General features: G+C 33.2%; 1 protein-coding gene across 1 annotated transcript in view; it reads right to left on the reverse strand.

The window, feature by feature from the left end:
- The window catches only part of LOC116432805 (uncharacterized), an 86,812-nt gene that overhangs the window by 17,831 nt on the left and 45,005 nt on the right, over window positions 1–23,976 (reverse strand). Inside the window, exon 3 of the mRNA XM_031990233.2 lies at window positions 12,840–13,198. Coding sequence (XP_031846093.1) covers window positions 12,840–12,924 — 85 coding nt within the window. The 5' untranslated portion in view covers window positions 12,925–13,198. The remainder of the gene's footprint in view (window positions 1–12,839; window positions 13,199–23,976) is intronic.

Below are 23,976 nucleotides of genomic sequence, written 5' to 3' on the forward strand. Positions count from 1 at the left end.
TCCATGTTTAATGAAAATGCAATAAAGTACATTACTTTTCTCTTTGAATACGTTTTTTCTATTGAAATTGCTGGTAATAATAAATAAAATTAATAAATGATGAAATGAGGTATTAATAGTGAAATTAATAAATAGTCCGACTGCAAAGGGTAAAAATAAAAGTTTTTGGATTATATACTTCGAATTACTGTTTCTTTTCATTCGAAGCGTTATGCGACGATTAAATTTCGACACCGGACATTAGGTTACGAGGAAGTCGATGTTCGGCAACATCTTGAAGATAGATTGAACGATTAGAGAGCGAGCCGCGTGAGAAATCGTTACCGAAACGCCGGACGACGGCATTCATGGCGAAAACAGGACCTTATTTATTCAACGGCCCTCCGCAACAAGGACTAATGAAATTACTCAGAGGCCGTCGACCGCCAGGAGTTTACTGGCTAATTAATTGGCATTGATGCAGCCAATTCCATTGAAATGAAGCGCTGCTCGTTGATGCCATTCCCTCTCCGCGACTCTTATGTCCATCCTTTGCCTCCTATCATTTCTCTTTTACACTCCCCGCCTACCTTCCTCCACCTTCTTCGAAGATCCCGTCTTTATCCGATCAAGAAAAATCTTTGATAACGAGATTACAGGTTTCTGCGAGAATTTACTACTTTATAGGCAAGAACGGGAAACTGAGGAACAAATTAAATACACTCTAATTACGAAAATATTTATGTGTGTTTTCAACATTATTAATCGCAAGATATTCTTAGATTTAAAATTATAATTATTATATAGTATGTATTGGTGCGGAGTCTTCGGAAGGAAAATTCAGAAACCACACATTGGTACGTGCTAATGAATAACGAACGTTTTCATGAAAAGCAATGTAGTTTATTTATTAAGACTTCTATAAAGTTATAGAATGAAGTTATAAAGTTTCTTACATCTGGAAGGTTATTTTTTGTTTTATTGGGTTGTTTCGTTATTTCTTGTTTCTGTTCTGAATACATTGCATAATAAATATCAGGTTTCTCTTTTCTGTATTAGCTTTTAATACAGAATTGTTAAATACTGTCGAACCTTAATAAGTCGATTCGCAAGGGAAAGTAGAAGATCTTCGAGACATATAGGCTTTGTATTATCATAGTTTTCGAATGCAAAAGACTTAATAAACGAAAAATTGATTGACAGGCGTTTTGTAACATGATCGTAAAGAGAATGATTCTAAAGAATTTAAAATATAGAACTTTGCCTTATGTGCAAAAATAAATGTCGATTCTGAATTCGAATCATAGAGCTAAAATACATATTAAAAACAAGACAAATAATTTGAGTTGTATAGATTTTGTATTTCGAGTTACACAGGCTTTCATAGTAGAGCTGAAAGGAGTTAGCAAATTTTACGAGTTGTAAAGGTTCAACAATAGTTAAATTTTAAGTGATTTTCAAATCATTTTCTAACTAGTTTTAAGTACTTCTTAAACAGAACTTAAGTACAAATGCAGCTTACAATTAGTTGTACGTTTGCAATGAAGCTTTGATATTAACGACGTTTACTACATTCTAACAAAGTTGTGTAAATACACCGTATGCGAGAATTTCCCTAATAGTAAATTTTCACTATTAAATGTTATTATTTTTGTCTTTAATTAAAACATAACTAAAATTGAAGACCACCTTCTTAGTATTCATTTATTTTTAACGTCAAATAAAACTACGAGGCATTAGATAATTTCATTGAATGGACATATAAAAAATTACAGAAGGCTCTGTACATTAGCAACCCTATCTTTCCAGCTACCCCTTTCTGCATCCACGGACTGATTGAATTTCTACGGCTAAAATGCTGCCATACCAACTTAATGGCGCTTTCAAACTACGATGCGCTTGGACCAGCCTAGTTTCTTTTCGCTGGTTAATTATTGCAATTTTTTAATGGCGAAATTACTGCGCGACCGGGATTTTTAATAACGTCGCATGCCGGCACATGGTTTTATATTTTTATCATTCTCATGGACTCGTTAGTATACGACCTGGGCACCGCAATCACTTTTTTACGCGACTATCTACAAAGAACTACTTTTCTTTGTTGTAAAATATTTCTGTTTTCTAATTAGTTGGCTTTTACTTTTTTACTTTATAAAGATAGTTCGAATTGTGATGAATATGGAATGTGAATAGAGAATGGCAACAGAATAATTTTAACAGACTACATCATGTTTACTTAATATACTATCGTTTCATATTATTAAATATAATTCTATTTTATTAGTGAAAAGAATCTGGTTACGTGTTCGTGTACACTCAACAATTTGTTATTATCAATAATAAATTCTGTGCTGTGTTGTTAGGTATTACATTTATTTTTCTATATGTTTTGATTGATACTATGGAAACAAAAAATAACGTTTAAAACATCAAACTCTATTGATCGCACAGAAAAATTTGGTTTAAATATTTTCACCTTCTAGTTACTTCATAACGCAATTTGAATACACTATTATGAAGTACATATTACGAAATTTATAATGTTTGTAATATTCGAAAGTTGTTACACGAATTTCTTAAATTCTCTTTTTATTGCACCAGGTTGCTAGACATATCAATTTATTGCCACAGTTATCATCTGATATTGCTTCGGTTGGAGTATTGACTTTTGCATTGACATATAACGGTGAAACATAGCTAATTTGCTATTTGCACAAATTCATCGATCAATCGCTTGCTTGTCTTAATATTTTATGATTATTGTGATTTTATAGCCCTATTACAAGTTTAAAAAGTTGCGTCCTGACTTTGATATATGCTAAATTGAATTGTTTAGATAAAATTTTCAGCACGCCAAATTAGTATTACAATAGAATCTATTTCCGTATTAGCATTCAAACACGTAGTTAATTTAGACTATCTTAATAATTTGATGAATATAGTTAACTTTTATATAACATTCCACTTGTTTCATTTTCTTCGTTTTTTAAATTATATTTCATTTTATTATATCGCATTGCATAAAACACGTACATTTTATAATTAAATTATTGCGTTTGTTTCCATATTATTATTATTATTTGGAATAATAAGAGGTCCTTTCGGCAATTAAAATTAATTTAAATAATTGAACACATTAATTTAATAAATGAAAATCGAAAAATACAAGAAGCCGTTGGTAAATAGAGAAATTCACCCCTGAATCAGTTATGCTTGATACTGAACGTGACGCGGACCATTTCAAAAGATGTTTACACACATACGATGAAAGTTAAATTTCATTACATTACCACGTTCAAAGCTCAGTTTCCAGAGTCGTTGAATCGTTCACATATCGCTTTGGCAACGAAATCGATGAAATGTCCAGTGAGTCGCAAAATTAAAAGCAGCGAATGTGAATTAAATGCAAAAATATGTTAGAGTTAAATGAAAAATTTACTGGAAAAAAGGAAAAATTATTTCCGTTGAAATCAGTTATTTTTTAACATTTGTTTCTATTCAATCAATAATATGATTAAAAAATAATTAGTAGTAGTAACTTACTACAGAAACGTATTGTGTATGATAAAATTATTAATCCCATTGATTTATTTAAATTCAGTGCTCATAGTATAGATACATCATTAGTTATCAGAAAAATGGTTATCGACAATATGACAGTATAATTTTAATCATTTTTCACAATCAATAAATCCGTTCTCATTTCTATATCGAGTGTTGAATGTCTTTTCTTATTATTCATATGAAACTTTTCACTAACAATTGTAAAAAATAAATAGACCTTAAGAAAATTGACTGAAAATAAAAGATAAATTAAAAGATCGTAACAAATAGCAGTTAATTTCTGAATAACAATAATTTTATTATTTCAATATTCGATTTGAGTTTAATAATAGATAACTATTACATTTCTCTGATATGCTTACCTAAACAAAACCTAATTTACAGTTGAAATGATTTAAACTACGCGTTGTTTAAATAAACCTATTACTTACATAATATACAGTAATGTCGGTTAAATAAATTATTCTTCAAATCAATTAACAAAGAAGAGAAAGATATTTGTTTAAGAAACATTTATTAGAATTTCCCAAGTAACATTATCATTGAAAAGTTATCTGCCAGTTCCCATGATCGATTTTGCAAAATTGAGCGTACTGCAGGGTAATGCGTGGCTATAACAGCAATCCCCATAGCTGATCATGGCACTTACGAGGAAAATGAATCTATAATAGCGAGTCCACGTCATACCCTGCATAATCGCTGAGTCTCAGTCCACTAGGAACGCGTCACGGTGTTCCGTGGAGATTCTAACGATTTCGGCTAATTAAGTTGTCCTTCAATCTACGCGGATATTATTATAAAAGGGATTAACGTCGTTTTAACGGCAGAATTTCGCCCCAACGACTTCGACGATTTCGTTTGCGTCTCGCCGAGGGACAAGGGCGCAATCTTCTCCCAACCCTCATTTGAGAGACCTCATGCGGCTCCACCTATGGAAATACCTCGTTAAGAATGAATTTACATTTACTGTCTTGTATATTTTTTTTTATTCATGCACGTGCGCACCTTACCTTTCGCGACGCACGACTAAATTATTTTGCAAATGACCGCGATTGTTGAAATGTAACACGACGTAGACAGCGTCCAAATTAAGGTGGAAATGAGGCGATTTTAAAGTGCGTTGAAAGAAAACTTTTTTGCATCTTTTTCAGTTTCTCTTTTGTTCCTCACGACGTGGATGATATTAAGGTTCTCTTCAAGTCTATCTTGTGAAAGATATATTATTTCACTATTAAAAGTAAATATTTAATCTTAAAACATTTCGATTGCTTTATATTATATTTATATTTGATTGTTTTATATTGTGCGTATTTTTCACGAAGATATTTATCAATTTTAATTGATTTCGCTAATGAGTAGCTCACTTATTACATTTAATTGTTATGTTGCTGATTAATAAGATGCAGTTTCGTCAGTAATTCTAATTGCAAGGGGTATGCGAAGAATTATTACATGTGTTTCATTTTATTTTATGATATACATTTTTCGCACACCCAAAAATCATATTAAAAAAATATTAAAAATAAAAAATTACTAAGAAACAATAAAAAAATAAGATGAAATGCAAGGAACAAGTTCCTGCGTCTGACTGGAATTTAAAACAGGGCACTCTGGAAGTCGAATCTTTAATTATTTCAATTGTCAACGTATCTGAGATGGAATTCCTGCTTGCTAAACGTACAAAATGTTCCGATTCGTACTTATGTATAATGTTTTTGAAATATCGTGTATAAATAAGAACGTTTTCACATCTGAAAACATAAAAGAAAGAAGTAAAGACTGTAGAAATACTTGCTAAATGATGTATCGAACACTAGAACTCTGTAGATTGTTGTAGTTGCTATTGATATAAAAAAATTTCTCAGAAAAGATATTAATTTCCATAGTTGTCACATTTTATAATTTACAATTAAAAAGTTTTAAGATCAACCAGATTTTCTTTCGCGAAATATTTTCGTTTCATCATCACCTCGTTAATTGACGACAATGTATTGTTTATAATTTAACAATTATATAATACTGTATCTGATAATCCTTTTATGGAAAGACATATTTGCGATTTTGTAATGCAACATTAGATTTGAGTCATTCTGTTAAGAGTTCTTATTAAATATTAAATGAAAGTTTCTATTAAATCTTTAAGTATCGAATATTTATTTTTATTTAAGAAAATATTCACATCTGATTTGGAGTATAATATTAATAATTAGACCTATTCTTTACAAGCCCTAAAATATGACGGTCCTTTGAAGCTCGTACTAATTATGTAATTATATTCCGATACCTAATTGCACTGTATGCTAGTATTATATAACCATAGTATTTGCTATCTGCCATTTCTATAAGATAATCCTTCACAGTTTATCACGTGGTGCGATCATATTCAAAACCAGAATGGTATATATAGAAGAGCACGCCACTTTCATCGTATTCAATCTGTGAAATGACGCCATATGCCCTAGACGACCCTCATTAAAGATATGCAAGGATCTGGTGATCCCCTTAATGACATTTCTCTTTTAATGTTATTTGCATGGCATTCTTCATTTGTATTACACCGTTCATACAGATCAACGTTAATATAATGTATTTATTGTCAGTTCTTCTTGCGTACAAGTTATTATTTTACTTTTAGTTCAGCCGTCAATGTAGGCATACACATTTATTTCACAGAAGTTACAACGCGATATGGAATGTTTATTAACCGTTTAACGACCATGTCCGTGACGTATTGGGCTCGAAAGATTTACGATTTTTTTATATAAACAAAAAGCTTATGCTAGGGAAATTTGAATGGTAACAATTTGATATTGTTAATCAAACGGAAACAAAAGTAATGGTTTACTTGAAGTCCGTAAATGATATTGCACACCGACAAAATTTGTACATCAAGGAGCTGAAACAAAGCCAGTTGATTTCTGAATTCGTCTTTTGAATGACAATGAAAAACAATGAAGTAAAAAATCTACATTGTATTAAACAAGAGTCAGTTAAGTAAGGACTATGTGAATATATACAAATTTAAGTTATATTTCACTTAAAAACTTCAAGTTGGTCTTCCTTTTCGCAACTTGGAGTGGTAGTGGATCTTTTTGTTGGCATAATATCGTATTATATATAAAGAGACAATGCATTTTTGAAATATTTACATTCTACTGTATTTGTATATATGCATACTGGTAAGGGCGAATTAAATAACACTGAAGGTTTGAAATTAAAACATGTTGTGAGTTCGAGAACTGTTGTTTTAAGCATTCCCAATTTTACAGAAAATTTGTCATTGTAAAGGAAATTTTTGGGCGTCAGTTATAACATTAAACAGTCTTTTACAAAAAATAGTCCGTTTCAGCTTGAAAAGGATTGTTATAGTTACAAGAAACAAGAAAATAGTCGTTTCGAGAATTTGTAGCATGTACTTCCTTTTAATAATTAAATACAATTTCATCTATGTATTTTCGTATAGTAAATAACAAATTATTTCATTTAAAAACATTCAGTCTCGTTCATCCATTATATATTTTACATTTACAAGAAATCATAAAAGTTAAAATATTAACCAATGATATAAAGGAGTAAGGGCGTACGAGTTGGAGGTAAATGCTTACGTTAATAGCCAATTATCAAGCAGTTTCTGACTAGAGTCCGTTGCTCTTAGAGAGAGCCTTATGTTTGCTGGCCGTATAATCGAAAATTAGGGTGCAGTTAGCAAAGTGCTTAAGCGACAACTGTTTATCGGTATAGTTCATGAATTCCATGAATAACAACCAGGTCCGTATATTCCGATTATCGCGAACGCGAATCACTCCTATATAAATACCTACAGGTATAGACAAAAAGATTGTATTGTATATCTCGTATTGTACACTTTTTTTGTACATTGTACATTTTTCGATGTTAATAAAGCGAAGGTAGATGTTTTAGGTGACACACATGTTTGTATTACAAAGCATGAAAAATTATTCATTTTAAGGAAACAAAATAATTCTAATTTTGTATAACAAATTTATGTGATTAATATAGTTGACTTATATATAATTTTATATATAATTTTATACACACTTCCTATTTATCTTTTCTTATCTTTAATAATACAGTTGTTCAACTAATTATATGATTAATTTCTTGTTCTCTTGCATGTACTCTGTGATACACAGTTCGATGAATGCTTTAGACAAATGGTATCTTCTACATATCTTCTCAAAAGAATATACAAAATATTTATAATCTAAAACACTCAACTAATCGCATTCGTTTTGCTCGAATCATGTGAAAAGTTTGTCTAAAATAATCTCTTCTAAGAAATTTAAAGGAAAAGAATAACAATGTTTCTTTCACTCTATCAAAGATGAAAATCTTACTTTCCTATAAACACGAAGAAGATACGGTTTCTAATTAGATTACTCTAAATTTCGCTTGCTTTCCGAGATTATTAGGGATCAGACTCGCAATGTTTAAGGACAGTCTAAGAATATTTAATCGTACGTCTATAATACTATGTGCAAATGTGATAGACTTTTTAAATTACAGTCCCTCGGAAACAATAAATATAAGGACGGAACGTTCATAGAATCTCTGAATACGTCGAAGTCAAACAGAACGAATGAATAAATCACGCTGAAATTGTCTGGCCACCATATGCCGCTCACACGTAAATCGTATGCACGATCCATCACCGATAGATAATAGCAGGTATTGAATCCATGTGCTTTAAGGACGCAGCGCTTTGGGAAAGTGGGGAACCAAATTGATCCACTATGCATTATCGTTATTATATTAAGTGGGTCGGAGTATAACCCACTAAGCTTCAAAGGCTTATGCACAGAATTGAGTAAAGGCAGGTTATTTATACCCTGATAGTGAGCACTAAAATGTTGGAAATTTTAGGGAAGACACGAGATGACGCTATGAAGTGCCTGCGAACATCGTAGAGATTTTATCGATCTTATGTCGGTGTCTAACGCAGGGAAAGTGCTCCCCTTTGCTTCATACCTTAGTCAGTTTTATTCGCGACATCGCCAAGTTTCACCCTAAGCTGTATTAATATACCATTTAATTATTAGATATAATAGTTTTTTTACACTTGCTGTCGCCTCAGAAAGAAAGTTTCCGCGAACTCTGTAAACAGTCCGAATTTAACTCTTGTCACAGTCTTCAATTTATCTATGAATTTCGAATATTATTTAAGAATATTGGAACATATGGTCTAGTAACACTTTTTTCATACCAGTTTCAAATTTAAAGTATCCTTAACAAAGTTAGAATACGACTAAATTGAAAGAGATTAAACGAAACAGACAGTGCTGCAAAAATGTCAACGTGATTAAGTTAAAAAGTCCCGAACAACATAGCAGGGTTAAGAAAATTGGTGGACAACAGGTTACTATGCGATAATACCCCTTTAGCATCGTTTGTAATTTACTAGAAATTCTTTTTAACATGCTTCGCGTTTATTTTAGCGGACTTTTGAAGAAATATTAGTTTTTGAACTTGACAGGACATTTCTCGGAAAGGGAAATAAATTAAAGATAATGCAAATTGTATTTTTTAATAAATAATTTTCAGTTATAATTACAGCTTGTTCTTCTAGTAGAAAATTACAAAAAAGGGTGAAAAGGGGTTAAAAATATATATTATTAAGAAAATCAAATCATAATTGCTGATGAAAAACAATGGTTATGAAAGTAACAACACATTTTATAAGTATTTACAATTTTATTTCCTTTGTTTCCTCTAGTTTTGATTTTCAAACTTGAATGCTTAATCCTCCGAATTTTCGTTTTCCTTTAAAAATGTAATTTTCTTAGAAAATGAGATACATAGTTATTTTTAATGAGACTTTCTTATAATGTAGTTCTCACAAAAACCTCTTGCGCCAATTTTTTGCAACTATGCATGCAATATTTTTCATATTAACTGAGCATAAATGGCTTTCAGAGAGAAAGATACGAAACGTATGTTGACGAAATGTGTACAGTGATGAATTTCGCATAACTGAATGACAAATTTATATAAACGAGTTTATATGTGTATGTATGTATAGATGTACAAACAACTTCGCGAGAAACTTATTCGATTAAATGATTCAGTATCAAATAACTCATTTTCAGTTACTCCTCCGAACAAATATTATTTTATTATACAGGGTTTCCCCGAATTCTCTGCAATACAATATATTTCTCTACCTATAGTGTGTTGCTAAACGACGCGATAACGATTATGCTCGTCAAACATAAAGCATATGCAACTGCAGTAAAATTCAATTAAATTTTAGGGAAATAGCACTTGTTTCTCTTTTTAATGAACAATAAACTTATCATTACACGATAAATCGCCGTTACCTTGTGACGAGTATACTCATCATTCACAGCGAAAAGCATAAAGTAATATACAGTAGTTTAGATTACTTTTTTATTGCTTTACGGTACTCTAGGTTACTTTCAAAGTTTATGCGACGCTAGTGAGTGAATCCAGTTGACGAAATCTCGTGTATACGAGACAACGGCCGTTAAAGTGTTAAGCATGAATTAACGCAATTTGCATGGCAATCCGAAAAACGACGAAACAAGAGAAGTTAGGAGTATCCGCGATGCGGTTCATCGAAGCAGACGCGGAGCGTAGTACCCTCCCACTACTACCACTATTAATAAGTAGCGTACATTAATAATTAATTAGCGGGCTGGCGAGCAAGCAGCCAAGCAATTTCCATAATTCAACGACTGCGGGTATATACAATATTGCGAGCGTTTTCGAACGTGAGGACTAGGGCCGCAATAATGGCGAACCCGATACTAATGATTACCGGCAGATTCGCACGCGAGTCAATTGCAAATTAGTCGACGGCTGCGTATAATTGCAGAGTTTTTTGCCGGTCGAATCAGCAGTTCTCCTGGTCTGCTTTGTATGGTAAATAGTCGTAGCGCCGTCCGTTTGTATAGCGTTTAGTTGGGAGAGCCTATTCCCCGTAGCATTTCGCGGGTTATTGTGTCGACAAATCGTGGTATACGTATAAAAAAAACAAATGGTGCGACATTACTGACCATACTAGATACCACCATTACATTTATCTGTTATGCCATCCCTAGAAAACGTTTAAAGTGTTTATTGAAACATTTGAGAATTCTTTAAACTTTCACGAACAATGTATTATTTACGAATAAAGTAAAACAATGATTATAAATATTATTTGATTATTGTTGTTAATGGTTGATTACTAATATAGAAGATAAAATAATATAAATACAAATATTTAATAGTGCTGTTATTGATTTTATTAATATTACTGTTATTAACGTAAACAAATCTGCAAGTGCATCCCATGTTAAAAGTTTCAAGCGATCTTAGATTTTTAAATAAATGAATATGTTACAAATTAATTTTTTCTCGCCGTTTGTTTCAGTGGATTTTTTGATTGCACATTTTAAGCGACAATGAATATCGCGAAATTATTGATTTCCCTATAAAAACGGCGGTATGTTAAAAGTAGGCGTCGCGCTCCGGAATTATTGACGTTATTATTTCACGGGTTAATTAAAATAGTGCAGTCGGGATTCAGGGGAGGAGAGCAGTTTGAATAATTGCGACCGGCCGAATTGTTTAATTTAAACCGTCGTGAATACGTGGAATTTAAATGTTCTCCGTTTTACACCGCTCCGTTTGAATAACCGGTGGCCGGCGAGTGAGTCAAATTAAGGGAAAATCAGAAATGATTGTCACGTTGTCGAACCGTTGGATTATATTCGACTTTGGCGCGGGGGCCGTTTGAATATTCATAGGTTTCACCCCCTTTGCGAAAAATTCCTAAGCAACGACGGGGTGACTCGCGAATGTGCAATACTCGTTGTAATTAATTGTATGCGTCAGCACGTACCCGATAACCGGATGATCCTTAATTTACTCGCTCTTTATTTTCGGCAACACCTTTCCACCGGCTATCACGCATGGAATTCAAAAGGATCATGCAAGATTTGATTAAGTGTGAAAATCAATTGGGTGTCTTCGCATCCAATGAATTTTTATTTCATTCATTTTATTTGATTTTACTTCAAACTGAAATATGTTTCTACCGTTTTGGGATTCCGAAATGCCAGTTTGAATATTTGAAAATCGGCAACGTGGCAAGACCGGCTGATGCAAAATATCAAGAAGATTCAATGGGTTGATGGATTGCACACGAGATCAAACCAGACAACGAATAAGAAAGATGAGGTCTGATCAGAAACAACAGATTTTTTTATACGAAATTGTAATTGAAGATGTAAAACGGATTTTATATAATAACCGACACTGAGATCCAACATTCACGCGGGAAAGATGTTACCGTCCGTGTGGTGAAATATCAAGTGTGTTATATAATTATGAGTTACTGGAATTGCTAATTTCAGTATTATCGACAGTAACTCATCTTTTCATTAGAGTAATGAAGCAAAGTGAAAAACTGGACTGACTATTATTACGTAACATGATAACGTTGGATCACATACCAGAGAGAACAAAGAATGTCATTTAATTCGTGAGCTGAAAGGTGTATTCATCGTGTCACTTATTCGTTGGATTTATTGTATAATTAGCCTCATTATATTACTGTTCGGGTCTTTTATACGCACATTAAAAGTATGAAAGTGATCTAACAATTCATTGATGTTTCGACAGTAGAATAGGCACAAATCATGTAACAACAAATTTATATAAAACCATCAAAATTTCTTCGAAAATATTGCGTTTAGCACGAAAGAATGAATAGAGGGAAATATTAAGGCTAATATAACTTTCGTCGTAAATGTATTCTAACTTCATAATTAAACTAAATAATATAAAGTTAAATGAATGAAGGGAAACGCAGAATTTAAATATTGTTCCATTACGAAACCAACAACATTAATCCTCAAACGAAAGGTTCACATCAAGAAAATGACCAGAACAGATGTTCGTCTATATAAATCGCGAAAATTGTAACTTCAAAACCAGAGTCAATCAAAATCGACTTGAACTGTCACTAAATAATTTTAAAAAAATTCAATATCCGTGAAATTGGCGGGTTCCGTAAATCTACTGTTAAAGAACTGTCTGTATCCTTGCAGTGATTGTAAACGAAGAAATTAGGAATTACCAATTTTCACCCACGTGATAGCTCTAGTGTTAAACTTCCCACACCCCTATCCGTGCAACTAACTCAACACACAGCGCCCCCTGTATCGTCCCGATCGCTCAACAGAATCTCTTGGCCGTTGCATTGGCGCGTGATTAAGCCGCGTCGCGAGATTAAGTCGCTACCACCGCGGCCGAAAATTCTCACGTACCTCGGGTTTCGACGAGAGCCCAGCAAAGATTGGCCAGCGAGAAGAGCAGCAGCGAAAGTAGGTAGACCGCAGCATCCCATCTCATCTTCGTTGTTCCGGATTGCTTTCTCGGTTCCTGCCTTCACTCTTCCCTTGGTCCCTTTTCACCGGTCGCGCTCATCTTCCAGCATCCCCCGCGGTCCCCTCGCTGGGCGGGCGACTTCCGTTCCGGCTGAAGGACCGTACCAGGCCGCCCCCTTCACCGAGTCGAGAGCGAGAAGAGGGGAACGTGGAAAAAGAAGGAGCGAGAAGAAGCAGCCCGTGTGTCAGCGTGGTGGTTTTACGGCCAAGAAGGGTGCTTATCACCTGGCTGATAACACCTGGAAGACAAATAGCCGTGCTGGTAAACAGAAGCGCCGTTCTCTCTCTTGTAATTAACCTGCTGGTAATCCCAAGGTGGCAAGGAATTTTCACCCCCACCGTGTTTACCTCAACCCCCTCTCTCCCTCCCGCGCCACTTTCTCGGCAAGCCCGTACCTCTCGAAACCCATCTATCTTGCACACGTACACGCGCGTTCTCTTACATGCTCTTACGGTGTTTCTCTGTTTCTCGTTCCCGGCGAGGCTTTTTTTCTGAGGTTTTCTTCGGCGCCTCTAACGAGCCGCGTATGTACTGTAAAATTGAAATAAAAGCGGACGAACGAGACCGCCGGTTCCGCGCATAAAGCGGCTGACTTAACCGTGGTCGCTCGTATAGAATTCACTTCCGCGAGCCACCGTGCACGTACTGCCTATAGGTCCTTGTACTTTACTATAGTTGATGCTAGATCGCCGGTTATACGGAGCACTAAAAAATTAGTTTGCTGGAGAAGTAAAAGTGGAATGTGGCTCGGTGTTCGAATTTTTGGTGACGATCCTTTATACATAAATTTGAAGATTGATTTACTTTGTTACGCATCGGACATCGAAGGATCTTGACTTTTTCGTTTCTGCTTCGTTAACGTTAGAGCAACCGTACCCGTCAAGATGGCGGATTTCGGTTTTCTTACTTCGCGGTTATTGATATCTTAAAAGCGTTGGATATCTGAAATGATTTTAAAAATGAACAGTTGACATATTAACCAGTTAACTGTATTTGACGAGTATACACGTCACCTTAGAGCTCGAAATAATACTGATTCTTTCAATGACGAATTATTCATTTTTTCAGATGAATATGTAATTCTTGTTTACTTGGCAATACTCGGTTGTTCTAATGTTAGCAACTGAAAAATGTTTCATCGAACCGAAAGCGAACCAAACCGATAGTGTGTATAACTGTAATTAATATATGAAGAAACTGAAAAAAATCTATTGTTACAATTATTATAAGGATTGCATATAAATTAGGTTAAACGCCCGGTTGTTCTTGTGTCAAGAAAACTGTTTCGACTGTTTGTGAGCTTTAATGAGTTCGTTTGGCGGTCGTTATGTTGAGACAAACGCACCGCGTGTTTCGTTTCTAAATGAATAACAATCAGAAACTGGTCATGACATTTTTTTCAGACTTTACACACAGATTGTTTGACAACTGAAATACATACATCCAGACATTCTTTGTTGATTGTTTCTATGCACAGAGCACTCTATATATGTATACACCTTTAAACATTAACTAAAAGATACAACTAATGCTACAAGTAAAATTAAAAATATAACTAAAACTATATTAACCCCTAGCCCTATGATTTATTTCTTAACTACGATCGATACAACTGTTTTTATCGTTAATAATTTATTAGGAAAAGAAAAAGTGTCTACGTTTACTCCAAATGGTAACAACTGATAATTGATAACTAATATTTAATTTCAATTCTACAAAAATAAATAACACTTAGATTTATGAAATTCAGTTGAAAATTTTCGTTGCAAGTCTGAGACGATATCGTAGGTCAAGGGATTAATAATTAAAGTAACAAGCATAAATTGTTTGCAATGAAAGAAATTCTTCTTGCCTACAGCCCGTGTTCTCGTTGCGACAGTCTCGAAATTGAAAGAACCTTGGTCAAATCCCATATTGAAAAGCTATTACAAAGGAGTCCGAAGACAATACAATAAGAGTTTTGTCTTTGTTCACCAAATAAATTGTGGTCACATTTCAGTAGAGAATAGAATTGAAAATTGGATTCCTTTGGAAAAGAATTTAACTATAGTTCACTTCATTATCCAATACTCTTCTTCGTTACACAACAAGAATTGAATAGAGTTTTATTTTCAATTGAATTGTATCTGGGATGTAAGTACATAAGCAAATTCTGGTTTTTCCAACAATGAGAGATTCTGTGAGATTTCGAAAAGCTTTCTTTGCATACTAATGCATGTAATCCCGAAATTTTTTCATATCTTCTCAGGATATCTGAGATTCTGTTCAAATTTGCATTTGTAATGGGCTGTATCATGTTCATAATATGGAATATTAACTTACTAAGATTTTTTAAGTATGTACTTCGAAATCTGTAAAATATTTGTTTTTTTTTAATATTTAAAATAATGGCTAAAATATGAAACAGCTTTTACTTGAAAGCAGTCAAATACTTTACGTATTACACTAAAATGTAGTAAACTGTACGCACTCTGAAAATTAAATATTACGCCATCGTGGAAATGCAACTGTCGCAGATTTCCTACCTCTGTGTAAATACGTTAAAGCATATTTATGTGCTTGTATGCTTTTTATTGCAGTCAACATTCAGCAAATATTTATTTCTATGTGTAAATTTGTTACTGCGATATTAAAAAAGGTACAAAATTATTCTGCTCGCAGAATATATTTTCAAATTTTTATAAAATTCCATTTATATACTTTATGTGAAGTAACTACATGGTTTACTGCAATGAAAAGAATTATTCGTATCCCGTAATACATTTAACTTCAACGTGAAATTATTTTATAATAGCACACCTGTATCGAATCTTTGTTATGTTGAAATGGATAAAATATTGATAGCTTCCGTATGATATATATTGTATCAAGCAATGTATAAATATTTATAACGTCACATGTACGGTTTTTAGATATTGCAAGAAATGCCGAGAAACAACATTCGAATACTTATTTTAACATATAGTTTATTTCAATACGCAAAACAAATTAAAAATTAATATTTGATTGCATATCCTTTTCACATGAAAATTGTTTGTAAATATTTGAATATAAAATTAATTAAATTATTTGTTAATACATCTTATATTAAAATATGGTCAAATTCATAATTCTCCTTTATCATTCAGTATCTTCGTGTTTTTGGTTTAAATTCTTTCCATAAGTGTTCCATTGAGTTTATAATTCGAGACTATGAGGGAGTTTCCAAAATATGTGGTGCGTTACACAATAACCATACTGTTATTATAGTCATACATCGCGTTTCGGGTTGTTATTTGGCGAAAAATAATAAGAATTTGAAGTTTAAATTATTTCGACGATCTGTTTTAAATTGTTCTTTAAAATATTTTAATGGACATGCTAGTATATTTCAGTATCTATAATTTGCAAATTTCCTACATTAATATTGGTCTCATGATGTCTTTCTTTAGAATTCCAGAATTATTTTGGGTCAAAAATCAAACTCTCTTTCATCTGTAAATGTTTGCTGTAAAAACTCTAGGTTATTATTTTTTTTTATTCTTTTCATTCGTATCCTTCTTTGTGGACTGTATTCGATTTCCTCCAGTAACTTAAGAAAATAATTTTCTATTCGGGAAACCCATATTCCCCACTTTTGTTCAGCCTGCCAATGATTGTGTTAGTAATTTGCTCTCAAAGGGATTAATTTTAATTTCTTTTTAAAATAAATTAATGTTGTTTCATATTTTTTAAGAATATATTGCACGGTGGCATGGATTTCCCCATCATTCTGTTTATTTCCCGGAGGGACTTCCCTTCTTCGTATGTAGCTTAATCATAATTTTTCTCTCTTTTGTTCTTGGTTCTCTTCGCTTCGTACACATTTTGTTCAGAATAAAATATTTCTTATAGAATACTATACAATACACCGGATATAAACAAATAACTGCACAAAACATGGTTCATTAAATACCTGTTGCTTCCCATAGACTTTTTCTTGCTTTGAAAGGAATTTTCCCCGGTACATGTACGAATACTTTCTCCTTGAATATATTTTCTAACTTCTGTTAACGTTTCTTGTTACCTTGTAAATATTCGTAAATATTTTGGAATATCTATTTACTTATCTATTTGTTACCTTGTAAATATTTACTTATACGTTAATAGAATATATGTATATGATTCGGAAGCTATTATTTACTGTACTTTGAGGCAAACTAATTTTGATTGAATTTTGTCATTAGTCAATAATTTAATGAGATAATTAAAATAATTTAAAGAAGATAATTATAAAGTAGTTTCAAATGTGGGACGGTGTATGAATACTTCTCTCAGTCGCCGGTTGTTTATAAATCAGAATAAAAAGTTTTTAGAAGAGCACTTTTGTTCTAAATAAGTAAATCTGTCCAAATGTACATACTTTTGTTTACGCGGATGTTGCGTTGTAGACGCAATAACAATAACATAAGTTATAGGGAGTAGTTTAAAGTCAATCGGTGTAAATCAGTTTTCATTTTACGTAGTTTAAAAGAGTTTCTATCGTTAAAACTTTGCGCTGATAAAGTAATTGGAACACTACCTGTAGAATTAAATCTTAACACTTAACCGGCTGGTCGGGTAAAAGTACCCCTTTAAAAAACTTACGCAAACGGCCGGCGGGTATTAGGTAATACCCGTTTAGACTTTCTTGTAGATTAAAATCATTTCTAAGTAATTAAGTATAACAATTATCGATTCCTTTATAAATTTATATATTAGACAGTAGTAGCTTATATTATATACCATAAAAAAACAGTGATAAATATGTAACTCATAGAAAAATTCATAATTCACCTGACATCAGTCAGTCATTTAGATTAGGTCTGGGTTAGTAATTATTTAACATTACAACACATTATTAATATTTCATTATTATTACCATAATTATTAATATTTTATTTCTTAAAAAGAAAGGTATTCCATATAATACGTAAGTACCGCATGATGGAATGTATAGGGACTCAATGAGATTTCTTGTCTTGAGTATTATTTGTGTTTCGCAAAAACATTACATTTTATTGAATAAAATATCGTAACCGTGGAGGTAGCTATTAAAATAAATGCTGCCAGCGAATGAGTTAAACGTTCAAGATGAAAATATGATTGACGCCAAACAATCTACTATCATTCTATAATTAAAAATTCACATAGAGATGGTGGTAAGGAATCCAGAAAACGAAAAACCCCGTTCAGCTGTACCAAAAACTGCCAAAGATTTGTCGCGTTAGTGGAAACCGTTCCGCTTCGTAAAGTATCGCGAATCCCCGGCCGCGATTCCGAAATCCCAGTCTCAACCGGCGATACCAATCTCCGATCCATCAAATGATAACGACCGTGCAGACACAGGTATAATAGAATCTTCGTCGAATCCTCGCCGAGCTGTAACGGCGATCATGTGCGTTCGACACGTTTCCTCTACGACGAAAGTGTCCCTTTATTCGGCGCGCCGCGAACTTATTCCGATTCCGTGATCCTCGGGATTCCGCGGCGCGCGCGTGGTACGTGCGCAGCGGCCGATGTTTGCCTCCCTCCTTATGGTAAACGCCAGGCCGAGGATCTAGGGGCTGACTCGAATTCTCGATCCGGCGGAAGCCACCGATTCGATAGGAGAGTTCGGTTAAGGGGCGAGCAGCGGGAAATCGAGGTTCGGCTAAGAGGCGGCGAATGAAATTCCGAAAGTTTCTGCTCAGCGAAACAGGTCACGGAACGAAGAGAGCTGAGGAACGGCGCGGCGTGGCGGCGCGGTCTTTAAAAAGTTTTTCGTGGCTCCGCCGGCGGTGATGCCGCTCGGATTCCCCGGGGATAAAACAAAGGATAATCAGGTCGCTTTTTATTCCCGGGACAGGCTGCGGAGCAGGTACTCTTGCGAAGGAGCTTGGAATTACCGGCTTCCGACCCTTCTTTTCCTGTCTTCGCCTGAATTAGGCCACGTTAATCCTGCGATGAGCAGGGAGGGCGAGAGTATTGGCCTGCGGCGGGATATTTTCCTTCGTGTGTACGACGGCTGTGTCTTTAATACGTTGCAGCGAGCAACTAAATAATGTCTGTCACGCGTTACTGTTGAAATTGAATTATAAGGTGTTGGTTGAAGGTGCTTAAAGATGATAAATATAAAATACACCATATTTTACACAATTAGTGTCCGGTGGATGACTAGATACTTCATCATTGTGTACTAGAAGTATCTAGTTCTTCCCTAATTTGAATAATTTTATTCTTTCAAAAATTACACAAAAAGAAATCCTGAATGGGTTTATCGATTTTAGTGTTAAATTGAAATGTGAAATGATGAATGTGTCAGTACAGGAAATTAAATTATAATAAACAAGTAAATTGCGAATGTTTATGTAACTTCACAATTTTAGCACTGAACGCTAAATAAACACTATTAAGAGGGGAAACTAGGAGAAAGAGACTTTTGAAGAAGTTTCTGAAAGATTAAATATTTATTCTTTATATATTAAACCATTTTGTACGAAAATTATAATAGGAACAAATTTTTTTTTCGATATATTTAACATCTTTATTTGTAGTTTGCTGGTAATAAGTTCATACGGAATACACCAGCCAAGTTTTTGAATTTATTTGATATTCTGTATAGTTGACTTTATGTTAATAATCGTTCTTAAATATCTGCTGTGAACACCCAAAACGATGGAACAATATTTAAATTAACGTTAATTTAAAAAATGTTATGTATACATAGTAGAGAACAGTTACCATATTAATAAAGAATTGTCTTGCAATTCGTCTAAACAATTGTTTCAAAGTTTTTAATTCTTAATGACAAGCGAAGCTTGGGTTTCGAGTTTGAAACGACTCTGAACTGTAATGACCGAACTTGCAATCCAATTCTCCCAATTGGAAGTTCAAACGATCAGTGTTATAGGTATGGTTCCATGCTATTCGATTAGGAAAATTTTGGTTCTACTTGAGTATATATGCATGTGTATATATATAACCAAAATTTTCCTAATCGAATAGCATGGAATATATAAACTTCGAAAATAATATCAGTAGGAAGAGCCTTATTTCAAAGAAATGGAATTGTAAAACTTTAGTGAAACAAGAAATACAATTTACAGCATTACGTTTATATTGTTTTATTATTTAATTGTTCGAGTTACACAAGTTAGGTTAAACATTAAAAATATCTAATAGAATAAAAGTGTTTTGTTACGGTTTCTGTTAAGCATTATTTATTATAAAAGTATAATATTTTGTAGTATATAGGAGAAAGTGTTCACGTTTAACAATATAAAGTAAAAAAAGAATAAAAGAAGATTCGTTTATACGACGATTGTAAGATGTATACATATACCACTGTCTTCTTCTTTTCAATAAAATAATTATAGACAATGTCTTTACATTAAACTATTCTTTAACAGCATAACTTTGAATAAAGGTTCGGTTTTATAAATAATTTTCAATTGAAGCCACTGATTATAGATGCACCTATAAATCCTTTTCCTTGTTAACGTATATATTATATATCAAGAAAAAATATATTTCATGTTAAATAATGATTTTGTATTCACTTTCTAAATATATTTCTGATAGTTTCTTCTCAAACTGGAAGACAAACTAATCCTCGTATAACGATCCTGAAGCTATTTTGACCCAATAGTACTTATTATTACCTATATTTATATATTTTCTTATTTAATCATTTGTTTATATGGTTATATAAACAAGTAATCATGCATGTAATTAATAGTGTACATGTAATTCAATATAAAATTGATCCCTAAAATCTGTGTAGCTATAGTAGACAATTTCTTATAGGGTCAAGTGACTAAATACCTGACATTCGAAACTTAATACAAATTTTATTGCATTAGAAAATTAATAAAATTCTATATTCAATACTTATGACTTTATATTTAATATTATATAATTCCACATTTAATTGTTCTGATTTTACATTAAATAATAACAAATTCTTACATAAATATTTAATATTTATGATTTTATATCTAATACTAGAAAATTTTGCATTTAATACTAATAATTTTAAATCTAATACTAGAAAATTCTGCATTTAATATTTATAATTTTAAATCTAATACTAGAAAATTCTCTATTTAATATTTATGATTTTATATCCGATATTACAGGCCGCAGTTTCAGGATTCTACTTCCGAAGTCAGTGATGCGGGCGCATATACTTTCGAGTCAATGGCAACCTAATAAGACCGTACTCAATCTGGCCGGCTCACGAGCGAAATTAACCTCGACTAGTTGAACAAATTTCCGTTTCCGTACAAGTGCACGTAATTTGAATCTTTGGATCGTAATTGGATAGTTTAAGATACTCCCAGTGTCCAGCAAGTTACTTAGTTTAACTACTTTATTGGCTGGGGTATATCGTCCGGTAGAAGGATCGAAGCCATTCACCACTCCCGCTTGTCGATGCTTACTTACAATTAGCCGGTTCTAATTGCAGCCACTTTTGATTAGGTCAACCAAACTTCGGCCTTCGTTAATTTCTTCATGGCTAGCAGGTTCGTTTCAGTTCCCGGACCGAATTAAATCCATGGACGAAGGAGGAAGAGAAAGACGAAAAAGGAGATACGTTTTCTCGCGGGGGAAACATCTTGGAAAATTTAAAAGAAATTCATATAATAATAATAAAAGTTGTAAATATACTAGAGAAATATTAGTTAATTGTTTGCTTGGTTTACAGATAATATAACATTAAATCGAACGATTGTTTAAAAGGTCATTGGTAGGATTAACCAACGCATCTCTGGTCTCGAATTATAAATTTTCAATATAAAAAACAAGCATCAGAAAAACATAGTTCTGTAATAAAGAAAAAATTGCACAAATTATCAAATCAAGCAGATATTACGTCAAAGTAATCAATTATTCGTATATGGTAGAGACAATTATACGAATCTTTCGATTGTATAATCCTATTCAAACTATATTAAATTACTCGTCTACATCAGGGGTATAATTTAATTAGAAAATGAATCCTTACCTAATTCTTGTTTCAACATGATAAATGGTGAATATAAAAATACATGTTTTCTTAATGTCAGAAACATTGGTAGTTTATTTTCACCTCAACCTTCTTCTTTAACCAGTTAACTGCATTTGACCAGTATACACGTCATCTTAAAACTCGAAATGATACTAATATTTTCAGTGATGAATTAGTTATTTTTTCAGATACACATACAATTCTTCTTCGTTTTCCTTTGGTTTTTCGTTAGAATACATTACAGGTATATTTGCACTGTTAACAAATAGGGGGACCGAGGCGAATCGGATAAAAATAAGAATATTGGCCATATTTGTTACCATGTTATAGAAATGAGCATGCTAACCGTCCATATTGCTTCACACACCTTGCGTACACTTAATCTAATAGATCTTCAATTGTTTCAAATCGTTGTTCGCAACTAGCACGTGTTAGAATCGAAGCGAACGCGCGTGAACGTAACGAATTTGTGGCTAGTCTAAAATACGTTGTTCGGAATTTTACATTCAAAGTGGCAAGCTGTGCTTGGAAATTCAACTATGTTGATTATTATTAGTTTCTAAAGTGTCTAAATTCAGTATTTAATCTACTTTAGATTATTATATTGTATTTTGTTCACTTATCGTATTCACTTTTTTTTTATTCACAAATCCTTCAAAATGGGGCTATTTGGATCAAATCGCGCGGAGTGAATCGGATTACGGGTTCCTATAGACACAAACTCCTAGTTACAGGTTTCAAAAAGATACAACAATAAGAGTTACCTCCAAAAAACTGACCATACGTCAAGCTCCGGAAATTTATCGCATACCTAGTACAACCCTACAAACAAGACTTGTCGAATAATAAAAAAAAAAACGAATTTTACATTTGTCATCGCCTGTGAATAAAATGACACTTCTTGGAAAACAACAAAAGAAGTTAAATACTAGGCCAAAGAAAGATACTATTAGAAAAGCGATGAAGACTAATAAGAATTAATAACATAAATACAGGATCTTTCAGAAAATAATATTGCGTTTATTGCAATGAAAAGTGTATCCACACACTATCGAAAAATTGGGTTCATCGCAATCTTTGCGAAAAGTCGTGTCACGACACCTGTGTTAATAGATATAGTGTTAAAAGGTAGTATATTTGCGACAAATCTGTCAACAATTGATTTTATTATCGTTAAATTGTACAGTTTTGGATCAAACAAAAAGTTTGTACAAAAAATTGAATTTCTTTTTAGATTCCCGAATGACCAGCGAAAAACTAATAGTTGAAACTTAGAACTAATATCTTTCTGAATAAATGTCTTATCAATACATATCCAGCTTCAATACCGGTCAAAGAAATTATTAGGAAACTTAAAAACCTACGTTTCATAAGTAAAAAACTGAAAACAAAGTTTTGAAGTTTTCTAATCATTTCTTTTACTATTATTGCAGCTGAATAGTTCTGTTAATAAGAAATTTATGAAAAAAAGATATTGATTCTAAGTTTCAACTACTGCTTTTTCGCTGTTAAATCTGAACTGATCCGATTCGCCTCGGTCCACCTTATTAAACTTCGTTGGTTGATTTTATTGCGCGCACAATGGAAGATTTTTCAAACTAAATTCCACAGTTAACTGGTTAAAGCGATCAATAAGTTTCAGCAAGAATCACGAATCTACATCCACTGAATCGTCGAGATATGCCGGAGTACGCCAGCGGACATAATGAATCCAACACCCGTCGTTCTACTCCGGCTAGACGCAGCCGCAGACACAGGGACACGTTCGAACTCGCCGACAATCGAAGAAGAAACGTCGAGGAAAATCTCAATTTGAACGGCGAATCTTCTTCTCCATGAATCGAAACGTACCTTTTGATTAGTTCAGCGAGAAGTCGACGGAGAAACGGCGAGTGGGACTAAAAATGGCGGAACAAACGAGGAAAGGGTCGCATAGATTTCAAGTGCAGGATCGATCTTCGAGAGGAGAGGACTGGAGCCAGGGAACTGCGGGTACGAACGGTGGAGACGCAGGCCGGATAATTTTA

This window comes from Nomia melanderi, chromosome 1 (assembly GCF_051020985.1).
Source record: "Nomia melanderi isolate GNS246 chromosome 1, iyNomMela1, whole genome shotgun sequence".
Taxonomy (NCBI): Eukaryota; Metazoa; Arthropoda; class Insecta; order Hymenoptera; family Halictidae; genus Nomia; species Nomia melanderi.